The sequence below is a fragment of the Argentina silus genome, assembly GCF_951799395.1.
Source record: "Argentina silus genome assembly, chromosome: 1".
In the NCBI taxonomy this organism is placed as follows: domain Eukaryota; kingdom Metazoa; phylum Chordata; class Actinopteri; order Argentiniformes; family Argentinidae; genus Argentina; species Argentina silus.
This window is the reverse complement of record NC_139655.1, coordinates 10,451,690-10,470,081: the sequence shown is the minus strand read 5'-3', so window position 1 is coordinate 10,470,081 and position 18,392 is coordinate 10,451,690. Positions and strand designations below refer to the sequence as shown.

The 18,392-nt window shown below is 43.5% G+C and overlaps 3 protein-coding genes across 3 annotated transcripts in view; 2 read left to right on the top strand and 1 right to left on the bottom strand.

The window, feature by feature from the left end:
- LOC310814454 (sodium/hydrogen exchanger 9-like) overlaps window positions 1-2,200 on the top strand; it is a 57,340-nt gene extending 55,140 nt beyond the window's left edge. Inside the window, exons 15-16 of the mRNA XM_083683872.1 lie at window positions 293-398; window positions 613-2,200. Coding sequence (XP_083539998.1) covers window positions 293-398; window positions 613-777 — 271 coding nt within the window. The 3' untranslated portion in view covers window positions 778-2,200. The remainder of the gene's footprint in view (window positions 1-292; window positions 399-612) is intronic.
- Window positions 791-4,908, bottom strand: chst2b (carbohydrate (N-acetylglucosamine-6-O) sulfotransferase 2b). Its single transcript, XM_083673210.1, has one exon. The coding sequence runs from the start codon at window positions 4,331-4,333 to the stop codon at window positions 2,936-2,938; it is 1,398 nt and encodes a 465-aa protein (XP_083529336.1). The 5' UTR covers window positions 4,334-4,908; the 3' UTR covers window positions 791-2,935.
- Window positions 4,909-7,145: 2,237 nt separating this feature from the next.
- Window positions 7,146-18,171, top strand: trpc1 (transient receptor potential cation channel, subfamily C, member 1; the record flags this gene model as incomplete). The annotated part of the gene is made up of 13 exons (XM_083667866.1): window positions 7,146-7,329; window positions 8,192-8,346; window positions 8,578-8,679; window positions 8,823-9,025; window positions 9,985-10,116; window positions 10,215-10,410; window positions 11,259-11,595; window positions 14,010-14,149; window positions 14,436-14,585; window positions 16,523-16,707; window positions 17,051-17,252; window positions 17,579-17,773; window positions 17,944-18,171. Exons 1-13 carry the CDS (start codon window positions 7,164-7,166, stop codon window positions 18,169-18,171), a joined length of 2,391 nt encoding a protein of 796 aa, XP_083523992.1. The 5' UTR covers window positions 7,146-7,163.
- Window positions 18,172-18,392: the final 221 nt, after the last annotated feature.

The window sequence follows — 18,392 nt, the reverse complement described above, 5'->3', positions numbered from 1 at the left end:
ATGACAAAATGCATTATATTCTTACATAGCTCCAATCCCATCAAACAGAATGACTGGCCTTCCCAAACATAAACATCGTCCTAGACCTCAATATGGCTGTTTTCAAACACATAACCACACATCTCATATGTGCCTTTGCCTCTACAAGCTAGCACTCGAGCTAGCTTACTTGGAATATTAATTGTTAAGGTCTGGTGCCCTAAGGCTAGGCTGGGAATTGGCTAACATCTAAACTACATGACTTTCCCCTTCTCTCTCTCAGACATATACACATGCCTTAACGAGGTCACAGATATCTTAAGCCGGCACTCACACACTCTGGCCCCCCGCTGACCAGCACACTCCCCCTGTGGTGTGGGCCTTTGGCCAGGGTCCTCACCAGCCCCCATGCTTACCAGGTAAGACTCCCCATCACTAATAGCACACTGTGCTTATTTACCCTCAAGACTGTTGCTTTGACAACCCATAGGAATACACTATATAAACCAACGGTTCCAGACAATTATCATATGACTGGGATGTCGAGCTAGTTAATGAAGCACGTGTTGTATTGGTACAGTTGGGTCACTGTTAATGCTACATGAACTAACATCTACATGTACTATGTTCCAGAACCAGGAGCAGCTTCAGGATGCAGAGACAGACCGCATCTCAGTGAAGCTGGAGAATGTGCAGGGTTCTGTAGAGGGCGACTCTGAGTCTGCTGCCCCCCCAGATGACCTGCTGGAGGGAGACCTGGGACTGGGCACTTGCCCAACACCAGCCTGGGAGGAGTGACCCCCCAACTTCTCTTCATATCAGTGGAGGAGGAGGTGACCCTCCAGCTATCCCAGCTTCCCCAGTGGTAATAGGGTCGCAGGCTTTGGCATCTGAGAGGGCGGAGCAGGGGGCCAGAGGCTGCAGCAGTCTCAGAAGGTCACTCTCGCTCTTACATCAACAACACATGCAGCAGTTCATATGCAAAAGAAAACAACATATGGCAGCTAGCTCCTTGCTCTTTATGACTCCCCCTTTTAAGGACACTCTTCTCTTTTTTTATCAGCAGAAATGTTATTTTTGTGCCGCCTCGCTTAGCTCCTTGTTACTACTCCTTGTTAAACATTTATAGCATATTTCTCCAAGCCTTTTACGCATTCAAATTTATTCCACTGAATTTATCAGCCCCTCAACCCTTCTTACTTATCATTTAATGTTGCATAAGAATACTTCCAAATGCTTAATTATATTAGCAGCATTTGCTGAGGAGACTATTTGTGATTCAGGTTTATACTGAATCCCATTATTTCAGAGTCTGTATTTTGTCACTGTGTGTGGACCTTGAACATTACTGCATAAATCTCTTATGCCCCATTCTCCTTGAGTGTACTGTAAATTCAATATGCTGAAGGTTGGGCCTTTCTGAGGCTAGATATTGTTTTTCACATATTAATAAGACTGTTGTCCTTGAAGTAAGTGCCTATCAAAGGTTACGTCAAGGATGCATGGGTGCACACATGGAATGCTATTCTATTCAAACCTTTCAAGTTTTAAGTAGAATGTTTATTTCCTGCCATATACTGATGGTGAGAGACGACAACAACAATTCTGCTCTATGTGGGAGACTCTCTGAGTTACAGCAAAGGGCTATTGTTATTGTTATGAGGCAAACTCAATGCTTGGACAAAGACGTCACCTATGTGCTCTCAAACAAGCTGATTTACACATTTTTGGATTTGTTCTAAATGTTAACACAGTCCATGTGTAACAATGACAGATAGTGTTTGACTGATAATAACCATATCCACAAACTGTGTACAACTCCTAATATTTCCCTTCACATTTATGAGGAAAACAGTGTTCATATCCATTTCAAATTCCTAATATTCCTTTGTTAATGATTGTATTTGCATGGTTTCATTGTCGCAACATTGCCAGTAAACTACCTTGGACCAGTCAAACTATGTAGCAATGACAAATACACTGTCTCTGTGACAGTGCATGTAGAGGGTAACAGTGTAGGAGATACAGTACCAGTGGGTTCAGGATAGTGGGCTTGGGCCTACTGTTACAGGTTCATGTCTAGCTTCAGGTCCTCGACTCCACCATGGCACAGACATATCACACATGGGTCAAACTTGTAGCATTGGTGAACTTTTTAATGGAAACGAAAATTGTTTTTCAATGTGTTTTTTTTTTCTTCAATAAATAGTCTAAAACTGCACTGACTTAACCTTTTTTATGTGATAATCTTTCAAGGCAGTTTTGACCAAATTCCCTATTTGCTTAAAAAAATCAATTACTTGTAAACATTTAAAATGACAGACTCTCACACTGGCATTGAGAAACCCCTATTGTTCAAGTTGCTTTGTCTCGGTGGACTACTTCTGCAATCCTTCTCTGTTGTCAACTAATGTAATTGTATGTCAAAGATGCTTCCTCGTAGCTCATCTTAGTTGTTACAGACCAGTTTAATGATTGTCTCTGAGTCAATCCGGTACGCACAAAGAAACATAACCTGCTCAAGCAATGAGCTTTTTTTATGAATTATTGTTTTTTTTTCCATCAACTATTTTCACTTTTACAGACAATATGGATACTGGAAAACCAAAACATTTCCTCAGGTTTCGAACATTCAAAATAACATCCACTTTGAAGTGTTATCATAACAAGATACATGAATTATACAGTTGTTCCGTAGTTGCAGTTTCATATTCAAGTCATTGTTCATAGGCCTTGCGTTGTCAAACACATCCAGTTGTCCAGATACAAAAGTAGTGGTCCTGTCAAACACCACTCCATCCCAACTCAAATCAAAGAAACAAAGATACATTCCAAATGTGGCCAGTGGAATTCCTCAAAACACTGATTCAAAGTAAAGCTTTTTATTCCACGATTAACAGAAACGGCACTCGATGCAAAATGCACATTAAATTCACTGTCTTTGGTGGAAACTTTGTCACAGTTTTGAGACAGTCAGTAATGATTTACTCAAGTCTTTCGCCTCTCCAGCTGTTCTAACACGCTCATACCCTAGCACTGCCATGGAATGATGGCAGTAGTCCTCCACTTGTTTTATCTGTTGAATACTCAGAACTGTTCTCCATGCACTTGCAGCTTGTGTGGCATTCCTTGATGAGACTATGAATGGCTTGGAGGATGAACTAGAACCACTGGTCATGTTCAGAGCAAAAGTCTCAATGTCATGGTTGCCAGTTAGATTAGTGAATTGGTAAATGTTCCGCAAGGTCTTAACAGGATTTTCAACCAGGTCCTCATAACGCACAGCCATGTATTTTCCTTTGAGCCAACTGGGTGGGTTTAAGGCAGTCCTCAAAGTCCTGGAGGTCCGGTCACATATCACCTCCATAGCTCCAATAGAGTGGTAGTCGGAGCCGTCTTTCTTGTTGGCTTTGTGGTTGGGGTCCACAAAAGGTATTCTACGCAGTTTGGGGTCCCTGCTCCGGACCACCTGTAAGTTCTCCCTTATTAACCCATGTCTGGATTTGATCCTGGAGTTGGCCACAGCCCTCGGGTCTCTGACCAAGTGAATTACCTTTAAGTCCAAGGAGGGATCCTCCATGAGTGGTGCTAAAACATTAACATCCAAAATACGTACCCCTTTAATGACAATAGTATTGTACTTGAGGCACTCCTCCTCCAGTAGTCTAAGGCTTTGAGGAGGGCACTTTTTACACAATTTGTCATCCACCATCCCCACCACCTCTTTCCTATAGGCCGAGCAGAGTGGGTAGGAGCACACCACTTTATTAAGGGTGGCCCCAAAGAGACCCAGGGATGTGAAGTTCTTCCCCCCCGGGCTGTTGTACAGTTGGAAAACAGAAAGATCACACCGGTATAAGGAGCTTAGCATGTCCCTGGCAGCCCCCTGCAAAGACACAGCATCACCTGGGTACAGTTTTTGCCAGATGTGCCACATCGGCTCATACAAGAAGAACACTTCAGGATTTTGGTTAAATAACTCTCCAAAAAAAGAGGAACCCGACCTCCAGGTGGTCAAAACATAGACCAGCTGTCTCTTTTTAGCCAGAGAGGGTCTGTATAGAAAGCGGATGTCAGATCTGCTTTGATAAGTAGTGCTCCTCATCTGGTGATTACACTGCTGGGGCTCTTTAGTCCATTTGTAGTTGGCCAAGTTCAGCATGGTCAGGACCAACAGTAAAAAATATGCTATAAACAACACAATCCTTTTTCTGCGTAGCACTTTCATCACGATTCCGGGCTGAGCTATTATCTTGGTATGGTTCCTATATGTTTTGAGCTTCCTTCCGTAGCCAGCATCCTTTTCCCAAGGTGCTGTCAACTTCAGTTGTTGATGATATTGTTTGCCTCTCATCTGTAACCTAGGAGAGGGGCTCTCACCACTTGGCGAAAGCTCTTACATTTACAATATACAAACACGATGTATAGAATATCTACGCTGGAGATGGGTAGCAAATCGAATGGTAACTGATTAGGTAATACTCAGCCAACACCGACTCAATACGCTATCACATTCGCAATACAAAACACGATAACGCAGACCCGTTTTTACTGCACTGCGCAATGCTCTTCACATGAAAGAGGAACGCCATGTAAATGTAACCTATACATTACATGCATTAAAGTGCAAATTACATTTGGCCTGCCATCAAAACAAAAAGAAAACCCGTTCACCGCAATAATTTACGCCCTCCTTGATAACATTCAGAGTAGGCATCTCTGCGCAGTAAAATCTGATGCGCCGTGTAGGATGTAGGTTTGGAACGTTCAACCACAGCAGATATAGAAGTGTCTAATGACGCGAGCCGATCTCAACCCTAAACATTTTTGCATAGTATACTACTATACTACAATAACGTAAAATATCGCCGGTACGTCCACAAGTGCAGTCTATCGTCCAAAGATTGTTCCGTTCTTCCTGACGTTCCGTATCTCTAACTAATTGAAACTGGACTGATTCAATCAGACTACAGGAAACAAATACCCTCCTTCCTTCAGTCGCCATTGGTGCGTGAGAGAATACGTGTATCAACGAGTCGAGGAGTTGGCACAATGGCATGTCTATCATTTACGCGCTGCTCTGGAAACGCCCATATTGAAAACAAAATTTCACAGCAATGGTAGACAGTGGAGAATGATGCTGCTGTAAGAAAATAGATGAGAGCTCGTTTGCTGCTTGCATCCGTTTATTCTGTTTAACTTAACATCACAGTTTCTTTAAATATATTTATGTAGTATACATGTTCATAGCGGTCAATTGTAGTCAGACTACCTGATAATGAAGTGTAATGAAGTGCAACAATGCTCCCATTGCTTTTTAGCTGTAGGCCATATATTCCTTGACGATTCTTTTTAAATCCAGTTATTATTTGACAGAAACCAGAAAAGTGATTGTTGTTAAAGACCATCAAGATCATGTCTGTCCTCCTTGCATAGGGTACACAGCAAGTAATCGATAGACATTTGTTTTGCTCAGAGTCAAAAGGTTACTCCAGATCTATAACGGGAAAAAAATACTCCCTGGTTGAAGGATATGAATGCTGTTACGGCGGTCAGCACGGGACCTGACAATCCTCTCCTCTCACCAGGCATATTGGAATCACCAATCTGACATTTGACAGCTGTTCCCCTGGAATTGACAGGCTTTGGAAGCGACAAACCCATGTGTTTTAACCAAAGAACAAAATGCCCAACAGACTGAAAATCATCTCTTCAAATGTTGGCCACAGCCAGTTCATGTGGTATTACACAAATTAAATGGAGGTACTAGGGCATGTCTATGAAGTCAATTGAGCATCCCTTTGCAGTTGTACTAAGATTACAGATTAAGACAAATGGTGTAAATGCCGTGTGACACTGCATTTGATTGTTATTAAGTTTTCATTTCATTCACTCTTTTCTTTGGAGGATTTGCTCATAATGAATGTGTATTTACATTTCTGCAGGCCATTGTAGCTTTTGTAGAGGTTGCTTACAGTGTTGTTGCTTTGGAAAGACTGCCATCTGCTGGAGTTAAAGTTATCTCTCACTCCTACAAGTGATCTGTTGGCCAATGACAACCTAATTCATAAATTGTGAAATGACATTCCTTGCACTCCAGGCTCATTGTTTATTCAGCGGATAATAAGAGATGCAACCGAGATGCATTCTGTTGATCTGAGTATACACACACACACACACACACACACACACACACACACACACACACACACACACACACACACACACACATATGTTGATGCAGAGTGGTATTTTAGAACACTCTGCGTTGATGTAGGTTAATCCAGTTGCCCTCGGGCAAACATTAACTTTTTTGTCCCTCCCCAAACCTCCCCATCCCTCTATCTTTTTTTTCAATTTTATCCCATGACTATGTTTGAAATAATTTGTACCTATAGTGGAACAAATGTGGTTGTTCTGAGGAATATATTATGAGCACCTTTTGGCCGTAAAATTAAAAAGTTTGGATCTCTGTCTCCAATGAAGGTAGTATTAGCCTATGTTATTTATGTCGATATGAAATCGTTTACAGCAGCAATTTCATTTCAGGCTTGTAAAATGCTGGTCTTATTATAGTCCTATGTGCACTCACAAGCCAAGCAGCCTACTATTTCGCAGTCCAATCAAATGAGAAATAATTCCTATGTAGCCTGTTGTTCTATAGGCTTATCTGTTCAAATGTTTTATATACGACAATTCAGTCAATTGGTATTCATAAACTATCAAAGGTAAACATCCAATGATGGTACAAAATAGCGTCCAGCCGTGTTATGCAATAGTGGACCACTGAGGATGCTGCGCCCGCGAGATGAGCGAGCAGGTGGAGAACGAACATGCGCAGTACACTGCAGCAACACCATCAGGACCAGGGCAGGCACTGTCAGGAGACAGGGATGCAAGAAAATTGTGCATGTAAACATGATGATGGAGATGGCTGATATTCATTAACGGCGTCCGATATGTTTAAATCTGAAGAACTATAGCCCCTGTGAATTACGAGGACACACTGGATAATTTCCCAAACACCGACGCAACATAAACGGACAGTTTACAGATGCGACACCAATAACAATAGTTTTGCCTCCGGACGACGTAGACAATTGTCGTGCTTTTTGAAAAAAAAGGCCATCTGTCATCCCATGTGACGGGCTTTCTTTTTTAAATGGTCGCTTGTGTCTAGTGGGATGCACATCAGTGTTCTGCCGTATTCGTTCTCCGTCGTAATGGCTGCTCTATATCAGGGCACGGACGTGTCCTCTCCAGATACATGTCTGGCCTTAAAAGACGTAAGAGAGGTGAAGGAGGAGACAACTCTAGACGAGAAGCTCTTCCTGCTGGCTTGTGAGAAAGGTAAGATGCAGTGGCTTTATCGATTTTGAGACACACACACACACATATATTTTCAAGACAAAAATAGAAATCACTTGTTTTATGCATTTCAAGATCTGTGCAACACATTTCACAACCATTATTGATAGGGTTAGGAGAATCATCTGCAGTTGCATATTATGATTGGATCACTGTGCTATACCTGTAGTGTCTACAATAAGTACAATGTATGTTGTGTCAACATGCTGTTTCTACACTCACACTTGCCAGTAAAATCAAATTTATCCTTTATGGATGAGTTCCTTTAAATGAACGCCTCATGCAGCTGCCTACACAGAAACTGGAAGTTTGCCTACGGGGCTAAGTTATATTTAGTGTGGCCCTCTTGTGTAAGCTTAGCATACTTGCATAGTATTCTGCCATCCATTTCAAATTCAACAGGAAAAGTACAATGCACTTGTGATTTAGGAAAGTAATACAGTTGTTCCCATGCTAAGTGATCTATCTAAAACAGTATTGTGTAAGGTTATTTACAATTGCCGAATGACTAGAAACGATAAAAACCTATGTAACAGTAAAATCAATGATAAATTGAGCAGTTGCATAGCGGCCAAAATCTCTCAGTCTTACCATATAAAGTCAACGTAACATGACTCAAACAGGGCTCTTTGTCCTTTGAAGGAGTTGTTATTGTTACAGAAGGCAGAGAGTGTAAGAGTACTGGAGAGTTGATCCATTCTATTCTGTGTGTGTGTGTGTGTGTGTGGGTGCGTGGGTGTGTGCGTGTGCGTGTGCGTGTGCGTGTGCATGTGCATACGTGCATACTGTGTGTGCGTGTATTGTTTGTGTATGTTCTTTAACTTGACTCTGACCGGGTTCAAAGGTGACTACTACATGGTGAAGAAGCTGCTGGAGGAGAAGCGGCATGGTGAGCTAAACATTAACTGTGTAGATGTGCTGGGCCGGGACGCAATCACCATCTCCATCGAGAATGAGAACCTGGACATCCTCCAGCTGCTGCTGGAGCATGGCTGCCAGGTAATACACACACACACACACACACACACACACACTCACACACACTCACACACTCATTGACTACAAAACCTAAGACAAACATGCACACAATACACCAACTGAGACATATACAACATACTGTATATCAATGACACACTGATGTGTAGAGTTGTCCAGTATTATTATTTTTTGCATAATGGCATTTGAATGTTAATCAGACTTTATTTTGTGTTATTTATCTGTTTGAACCAGGCGACAGATGCCCTTCTGGTAGCCATTGACTCGGAGGTGGTGGGAGCTGTTGACATCCTTCTAAACCATCGGCCTAGGCGATCTTCCAAGCCTTCCATTGCTGTTAGTCTTACTTCTCTACCATTTGACTGCTCAATTTTCAACTTTGATATCAAACCTAGTATTGTATTGTACCAGCTATGTTATTATGTATAATATCAATCATGGCTACAGTATTTCAATGACAAGCCCCTTCTCTCTCTCAGAAACTGATGCAGCGCATACAGAATCCGGAATACTCCACCACCATGGATGTGGCTCCTGTCATCCTGGCTGCCCATCGGAATAACTATGAGATCCTGACCATGCTTTTGAAGCAAGACATCTCCCTGCCCAGACCTCATGCTGTGGGCTGTGAGTGCACCCTCTGCAACGCTAAGAACAAGAAGGACAGCCTACGCCACTCCAGGTAGCCATCCTTCCTCATTGTGCCTAAGCCTTCAAAGGCCCCTTGTTTTTGTCTGTGCTCTGGTATTCTGGGCCTGAAAAACAACAATAAATCAGTTTGAGTATGAAAAGGGTGTCTGTTCTTTAGAGTTATTGTAAATCACTGACCTGTTGACCAGGGTAGTGTCTGGGAGACAGCCTGGTCATCAGTCATAGATGTCTGTTGTTTTGATTTACTAACACTATTGACCAGAGCAGTAGGAATAAACTGAAGGAATCTCACAGATAGTTGGGGGAAAATAACACCCTTATCTCTCTCTTTAAGGCAGTAGACCAGGTTCTGGTTTCCTATTTAGAAATAGTACCAGTTTGATTATACTTCCCTATACTCTGCTTGGTGTGTCCTACAATATTTGTGTGTAGGGCAGAAGCCTCCCACACACAAGCCAAGTGAATCAGTACATTGGGTGATATTGCAAGAGGAATACGTTTTAAATAGATACAGTGCAAGGAAAGCAGTCGTCAAATGTTATCCATGACAAAAAGTGAATGTATAAACAACAGCCAGAATGAACAGATCTCTCTCCTTCACTCCCGAGCTGCTGTGTATCTGTGAGTGAGCGCACTAGACCCTCCCTCTCGTGATCTCTCACAGCTGAGAAAAAAAACAGCTTGAATTTCATGTTATCTCTCTCATCTACCAGGTCAAAATAGCGCCGCACCAGCCACAAATAACGATTTTCGAGTAGGGATTTTTCCTAATCATTTATGAGTCCAGGTACGAGTACTTGTGTACACAAGTACATGTTTACATCCCTTAGTTGTGGCTTTACATTATTCTTTCTGTCTTTCTGTCATTCTCTCTCTCTCTCTCTCTTTCTCTCTCTCTTTCTCTCTCTCTCTCTCTCTCTCAATCTCCTTCCTTCTTGCTCTCCTTCCACCTGCATCACTCTGTACTGCATCTCTCCGTCCCTCTTCCAGGTTTCGTCTGGATATCTACCGGTGTCTGGCGAGCCCGTCTCTGATCATGTTGACTGAGGAGGACCCCATCCTCAGGGCCTTTGAATTGAGTGCAGACCTGAGGGAGCTCAGCCTGGTGGAGGTGGAGTTCAGGTACCAGCTGCATGGAGGAGCAGGAGACAGAAGGCTCTCATGGTAGTGTGTTTTTCATGAGTGATATTAAGCTTCTTCCTCTCCTCTGTGTGGTACAGGAATGACTATGAGGAATTGGCCCAGCAGTGTAAGATGTTTGCCAAGGACCTGCTGGCCCAGGCTCGTAACTCCCGTGAGCTGGAGGTAATCCTCAACCACACGTCCAATGAGGACCAGGTGGACAAGAGAGGCCTCCTGGAGGAGCGCATGAACCTCAGCCGCCTCAAACTGGCCATCAAGTACAACCAGAAAGAGGTAAGGGACCCATGGGGGGCCAATATTAGTAATGGTTGTTTAAGGAGCAGGCTAGTGTGGTAATTGGTAGGATTGTGCATCAAGGCAATTTATCATTTCTCCTGGAAATCCAATCATGTTATTTTTTTCTTTCATATGATCTGTATGACTGTAACAAAGCACATCAACATTATCTTGATTGTTTGAGAGAGGAATATATTATGAATTATGTGGAATTATGAAGACCACAACATCTGTTCATGTAGTTGTCTTTGAGAAATATAACCCCATGAGAAGATTATTTCTCTTCCAGGCAACAGCTAGGATCATTGCAGAGGAAAAACGGTTATGGCTGAATGTTTGAAGCTGTGGGTTATTTATAACTGGGATCATTCAGCGTGGCATGTTTGGGTCATATATCACACCAAGGCTAGGAGCATGCTATTCTACCTTACAAGGATAAATGACGCTAATAAACTCTCAACTAGAACCATGTAAGAGAGCACTAATCACTGTGTTTTAGCTCTGGCTGATTTTCTGCCTATGTCTTTGTTAGGTCAATATGGCCTCCTGTTTCATATGTGTGGTGAGATGTGGTGAAGAGTATTACATGAATAATTTAATAGATTGTTATGTTGTGGAACCATGATGTTGGGGCTGTGCTCAGCTATCCATAGCCAAGCTGAGATATATCCAGGACACATTGAACACACTGCCAACTATCTGCAGTGCATGTACTATACTCTGGAGTTAATTTGCATATTCTGAATAACAAATTACATCTTCCTCTTTCCCTGTATCTCCTCTACACCCTCATTTTGTGGCTCCTACTCTGGCGCCATCTGCTGTCCCCACATGGCACTCCTCAGTTTGTGGCCCAGTCCAACTGCCAGCAGTTCCTCAACACTGTGTGGTTTGGTGAGACGGCGAGCTATAGGCGCAAGCACACATGTCTCAAGATGGCCACGGTGTTGAGTGTTGCCATGCTGTGGCCTCTGCTGTCGGTGTGTTACCTGCTGGTGCCGCGCTCGCGCGTGGGCCAGATCATCCACACGCCATTCGTCAAGTTCATCATCCACAGCGCCTCCTACTTCACATTCCTGCTGCTGCTCAACCTGTACTCTCTGGTGTACAATGAGGGCAAGAAGAACACCATGGGCCCCACGCTGGAGATGATCGACTACCTGCTCATCCTCTGGATCATAGGTGGGACATGACCTGACCTGATTCACACACAGTACAGAGAAATAGAGAGACTTGCCTCAAGAGCTAGACTGGGCTTGGCCTACTGGTTTAGTGTAGCTAGCAAGCAGTATTTCCTGGATGTGTGTGATGTGCTAGATTAGATTATAACTGCTTGTGTAGCTTCTGCTTGTGTAAGAGTTTACTAAGTAGAATATAGTTAAGGAGGGATGATAATGAAAGGATGATACAGAAAAACATAGGATAGAGCAGAGTAGCATGGATTACATTGCATAGACTACTCCAGACTCACCAAATGTTATTGTTATTAGATTACCTCTGAACTACTAGTTTTTACACAAGAGCAATATACTCCAGCTTTACTAAGTTACACCCAGTACTAGTTCAAATGTAGCTGTGGACTAACCCTCAGCCTATCGACGTCATCCACCAGCCTATTTGTGCTGTGGTATTATGACTCCATCTATTCAGATGATACTTAATAATGACTGAAGAATGGACTCCCAGTCTCTCAGGACAGCCTGTCTCAGCTGCCAAGAAACCATTAGCATGATCATTCAATCGCTGTAATGGCCTGTGTTCTCAGGCAGACATTTGTCTCCTCGTTTTAGCATCCCGCTGTGGAGAATTAGTCTTTTACTCAGATGAAACACATAGAAGGGGATAGTTGTTCGAGCATGTTCCTTTGCTGTGTTTTCCATGATTTATTGTTTAAATGACTATCCTACAAAGCCTTGACAGGAAATGAAATAACTCCAGGTCTTATCTGCTTAAATGATTGATGAGTCTTGTGGTGTGATGTATTGCAGTGTTTTGAAGGAATTGCTTATGAGAGGTTGCAGATTGAGTAGTTCTGATGTATTTTAGGAATAATTTGAAGAGGCAAAAAAAGCCCACTAGAGGGGGGAAGATAACTGATCCTACCAGACATGATCAAGGAGATCTAAGCAAGTCCATATAATATTTGCCAATATCTTTTTCTGCTCAAAAAGTCAAACTGTAAACTGAATTTATCAAAAGCTTTGTCAGCAGAGTTGGTGTGCAAGCCCCTACAGCATAAACAAAGCACTGGAGAGAAATTCAATAACAGACACTTCTTTCCTAATGATTTTCTCCACTTCTGTTAGATCTTTCCAACAACTTTATCCTTGGTAGTGACAGAAATTCTGAGGAGGATACTGCTCAGACCTGAAGGGCAGTTTCATATTTGGCTCTTTGGAAGTCTGAGGCTCCAGATGTACGTCCAGACAGCACCCAGGGAGCAGTGTCTATGACCTCCTTTATTTCGCATTGTTCTATCTCTCTCCCTCTCTCTCTCGTTTTCTCTCTCCCTCCCTGTTTATTCTTTTGTCCATTCAGCTATTTCCTGGAGCCAGATGCCTCATGTTAATGTGGAAATCAGATGCAGTGTGTGTGCGTGCATGTGTGTGTGTGTGTGTGTGTGTGTGTGTGTGTGTGTGTGTGTGTGTGTGTGTGTGTGTGTGCATGCCTGTGTGTGTGCGTTCTTGCGACCTCACATCCACCCCCTTCATAGTAAAGTAACTCAAACAAATGCAAATAAACTAAAATAAATCGATGTAGACATCAGGGTTAGGGTCAATTCTACCCTGCTCCATATCCAAGAGGTAAGTCTGTTTGACACACCAGAAACATCGACCAGGCATTGGGTCCAATTATCTCCCATAGAGGGGTAATCACAATGAAAGCCAGATAACACAGACCTCCATTCCAAAGCTTGCTCACACTCCAGTTCATTAAATCCCTTTAACAGAAATTACAACAACTAGACCATCAAGGTCGAGGCTGCTACATTGCTCTTAAATGGCCTGGAAAAAGGTATTTCTTCCTATGATCCTTGTGGAGATTTGCCCCATTGTGCTCTTATTTTTTGTTAGAGTGGAGGCCATTCCACCTCTTTCTTTGACAACTGTACTTAGATTTATCTAGCCCTACATTTGATTTGGAACATGGCACCGTTTTGAGATGTTTAAAACCCATACATTATTGTTATACACATGCATCTGGCCAGGAACAGTGCATTGTGTCTCTGCACTGTAGCCACATACATAAATCAGGTGAATGTGGAAATGACATTATTGCAAGGTTTGTGAGACACACAGACACACACATGCACGCACGCGCACACGCACGCACGCACACACACACACACACACACACACAGGGGGATAATACTTCTAAATCCCACCTCAACAGGTCACAGAGATTCCAGACATAAATCCTAGGGTTTCAGTGGTCCGATACTAACTATTTTTTCCCTGGAGTCACTCTGTGGGATTACTTATAGCATTTCTGTTGCATCTGGAAGTGATTGTAAAATGAGGAATGACAGTATTGCTAGGGGTTAAAATGCCTTTCCTGGTCTTCTGCATGGTGACGGTAAATTCCTGCCTTCCCAGGAATGGTGTGGTCGGACGTGAAGCGTCTGTGGTACGAGGGGCTGGAGGACTTTCTGGATGAGTCGAGGAACCAGCTCAGCTTCGTCATGAACTCCCTCTACCTAGCCACCTTTGCCCTCAAAATAGTGGCTAACAGCAAGGTAACCTCAGGACGGTACACAGACTAGGCTTACATACAGAAAATCATTCTAAATAATATTGCAATATTGTCAATAGCATGTCTTAGTACAATTGGGGGGAGGACTTATAGACTTTACATTTTAAGGTACAGATTTATCAACATAGTGAGTTTGTTTAGCTTGATAAAGAAATGTTTTATGATAACGTTAGGTCTCCCATCTTTTCTATTGCTGTGTTACGGTCTGTAATGAATGTGTGTTTGTACTGTCCAGTGTGTCTGTATGACCGTGATCTCCTTTGCCGTAGTTTAAGAACGTGGAGGACACAGAGAGGAAGAACTGGGACGCCTTTCACCCAATCCTGGTGGCTGAGGGGCTGTTTGCCTTCGCTAACGTGCTCAGCTACCTGCGCCTCTTCTTCATGTACACCACCAGCTCCGTACTAGGACCTCTACAGGTAAACAGTACTGTACACACACGACCACAGCCATCACATCAGACAACCTCCACCATTTCATCACAACACATGGAAAACATTTCACCACTGAACATACACAACAATTGACCGTGTGGCAATTCCAGAACCCTCAAACCTTCCAGGCCTCTCTATTGTCTCACTCCCAATCAGAGCATTCAGGTGGGGTTTTTTTCCATCTCACTCTGTCCTCAACGCTTAGCCAAAAGCCTGTTTTGAATATTCTGCTTGAATTCCTAAAGAATCCGCAGTGCTCTTTATTTCATTAGAAAACCTCCAGCCAGCTGGTATCAAAGTCAAAACTGCCTCTACTGCTTGGCCCTCTGGCTAGCATTCTCAATTAAATCCTGGTAGATTTGTTACGTAAGGTGATCGTAACATGTGCAGCTATGGGGTAATGAGGTCATATTGCTCCAAGGACAATTTCCTGTTATTATCTGCGGTTGTTTGTGGTTGGCATACTAAACAGCAGGACTCCCATGTGTATTGTAAATCTGCACTTCTCACACCATACTCTCTGTCTCTCTCTTACTCTCTCTCTCTGTGTAATGCACACAAACTGTGACCTCACTGTCTGGCATGGGCAGATGGAAAAGTTATTAGCTTTGGAAAGAGATGGCTGTGTATACCCACACACACACATGCACACGCACACAAACTACAGCAGACAGACAGACAAGCACAGTAGTCTGTACAAATAATCTCTCTCTCTCACACACACACACACACACACACACACACACACACACACACACAAAACAGACACTAGTGGTATAGGCACTGAGTCAGTAGTCCCACTGCAGACTGACTATACAGCATACGTCTGTAAGTAATGAATACTTGCCTGATTATTCCATCCTTCCTGGTGAGGCCAGCTCACTCTCCTACAGGGGAAGTACCCCATGCTGAGGCTGTCTCAGCTGGAAAGTGTGTGTGTGTGTGTGTGTGTGAATGGTACTGCTGAATCACTCCTGTGTACAGAATGAGGTCACTTGGGGCCTGGGACTAACCCTACTGCTGAAGGGTTAATGTTCCATAATCCAAGATGATGGCATTTTAGAAGGGTGAGGGGTTGTGTGTGCGTTTAAAACGTACACATGCAGCCATCACGCCCTCCTGCGTAAATGCCCCACAGTCAGGGTTAAGAGCTGCTGATCCCCCACATTCCTGCTCTGTTTGTACATTAAGAGGCTACCTGTCAAGTAGAGGAACCAGGGAACACCCACAGCTCCTAAATCAGCCATCTACAAAGAGCAGCGCAGGGGATCAGATGGAGGGAATACACTGGGGGGGTTTTACAAGAGAATGAATCACACTAATGGAGTAGCTCTCTACCAAACCTGGCAGGGGTGCAGTAAAAATATGCTGCAGTGCACCTTGTGGTCTGTCCCCTGGCTCCAGGCTCCTGGTTGGGGAATGAGTCTTCTCCTGGACATCCCAGGACACTGGACCATCTGTGTCTGTGGGACGGGGGTGTTGGTACCTTGGTTCAGGATCTACAGGTCTGGGTAAACAGATCAGCCACTGGCTACTGCACTCAGTACTATATATAGACACCTGGCACCTGGTCTCAGAACAGTTTCTCTGTCCCTCTGCTTTCTGTGGCTTCAGCTATGTTTATCTGTCCTACCTAAACTAACTGGGGTGAGATGCCGACCTGCTGGACAAGGTTGTGTTTTCCATTGGCACTGGGATCATCACAAAAAAAGAACATGGAGAAAGAAAGAATTCTATCTGCTACATTTATCCAACTATTTATCCAAGCATTTGCTCACTATAAGCTACTCTTAAAATGTATTCACTATGTATAAATGTGCTTTGCCCACCAGACATCTCTGCATCTGGGTGCTTGTGTGTAACCCTAACCCTAACCCTTGTTTTGGGTCAGCTCTGACACATGGCTGTGTATTCTCCCCTAGATCTCTATGGGCCAGATGCTGCAGGAGTTTGGGAAGTTCCTGGGTCTTTTCCTGCTGGTGCTCATCTCCTTCACCATAGGCCTGACCCAGCTCTATGGGAAAGACAAGAAGGACCCTGACAAGAGTGTGGTCAAGGACTGTGAGGGAATCTTCTGCCAACAACAGAGCAATGACACATTCCACACGTAAGGACAACCTTAAGTTAGCATCACTATTCAGCAATAGTACAAGAATGAATTCATGTTGTAATAAATACAGCTACTTCTGTAGTTCTTAGTAATTGTCACAAATTATGTGAATGAATGCCATGTTTGGCCAACATCTCCCTATTGCCTCTTTACCTACAAAGCTGCCCATTGTGTGATTGTGATAACCATATGTGATTCCATCCTTAATACCCCCCTATGTCCCTTTTCTTTACTGATTACTGATCTCTGAGAACTTCACAGATGAGATCCATTTGGTGAAATTGAGACAATCACAGTCATTATGTTGAATAACACTAACATCTGCCCCTCCCTTTTGAAGGTTCATGGGCACCTGCTACGCTCTCTTCTGGTACATCTTCTCCCTGGCCCACGTGGCTCTGTTTGTGACCCGTATCAACTACACCGAGGAGCTGCGCTCGTGCGTGGGCGCCCTCATAGTGGGCACCTACAACATTGTGGTAGTCATCGTCCTCACCAAGCTAATGGTGGCCATGCTGCACAAGAGCTTCAGGCAGATCGCTGTGAGTACAGCAGTGTCACTTGAACAGTCGCTAGAAGGCACAGGCTGAAACCTCACTCGGTCTTTTCAAGTACTTCAGTGAGGTCAATTTTGTGTTTGAACCATTCTCAGTTGTTTTTCTCACTGTTTTGAGTTCAGGCAAAGATCAGCAGCATGTTGCACAGATGTTGATGTCATCTATTTTACTGCACGTGATATCCACATTTTCCACTTGATTATATTTGATTTACAATTTGTAAATACTGCTATCATTGTGGCAAATGCAGACATTTCACTTTTCACATGATCACGGCAGTAAATTCCTGATTATGACTCTGACTTCTACAGAACCATGAGGATAAAGAGTGGAAGTTTGCCCGGGCCAAGTTGTGGCTGAGCTACTTTGATGACAAGTGCACCCTGCCTCCCCCCTTCAACATCCTCCCCTCTCCCAAGACTGTTTGCTATCTGCTGACCAGCATGAGTAAATGGATTTGCTCCCATACCTCCACAGGCAAAGTCAAGAGACAGAACAGCTTCAAGGTGAGTCAAGTAAATAACATGCCTTCACCCTCCACTGAGTTACAGCATAATCGTCTTTACTGCGTCAAATGCTGAAGTTTAGCGCTCATATTCCCCATTGATTATGTCGTCCAGAAAAGATCTGTATTCAGTCATGACAACTGTAACTCTTGTTGTTCATGTCCATTCAGGAGTGGAGGAACCTGAAGCAAAAGAGGGATCAGAACTACCAGAAGATCATGTGCTGTCTGGTGCACCGCTACCTGACCTCCACGCGACAGAAGATGCAGAGCACGGACCAGGCCACGGTGGAGAACCTCAACGACCTGCGTCAGGACCTCTCCAAATTTCGCAACGAGATGAGAGACCTGCTGGGCTTCCGTACTTCAAAGTATGCCATGTTCTACCCCAGGAACTGAGACTGAATCGGTCTGCCCCACAACCCTCTGCTTCTCTACCCAGGGCCATTATCTGACCCTAGCATGCTCAGAAACTGTGTTGAGTCACAGATGGGACATTCAAACCTGGAACTAACTGAAAAAATATATATTCTGCACCAAAGCCTCCAGTTTCCGACCCTTATGTAATATTTAGTCATCCCACTTGTTTTCTAAAAGAAAATGGTTCTTTTCAACAGAAA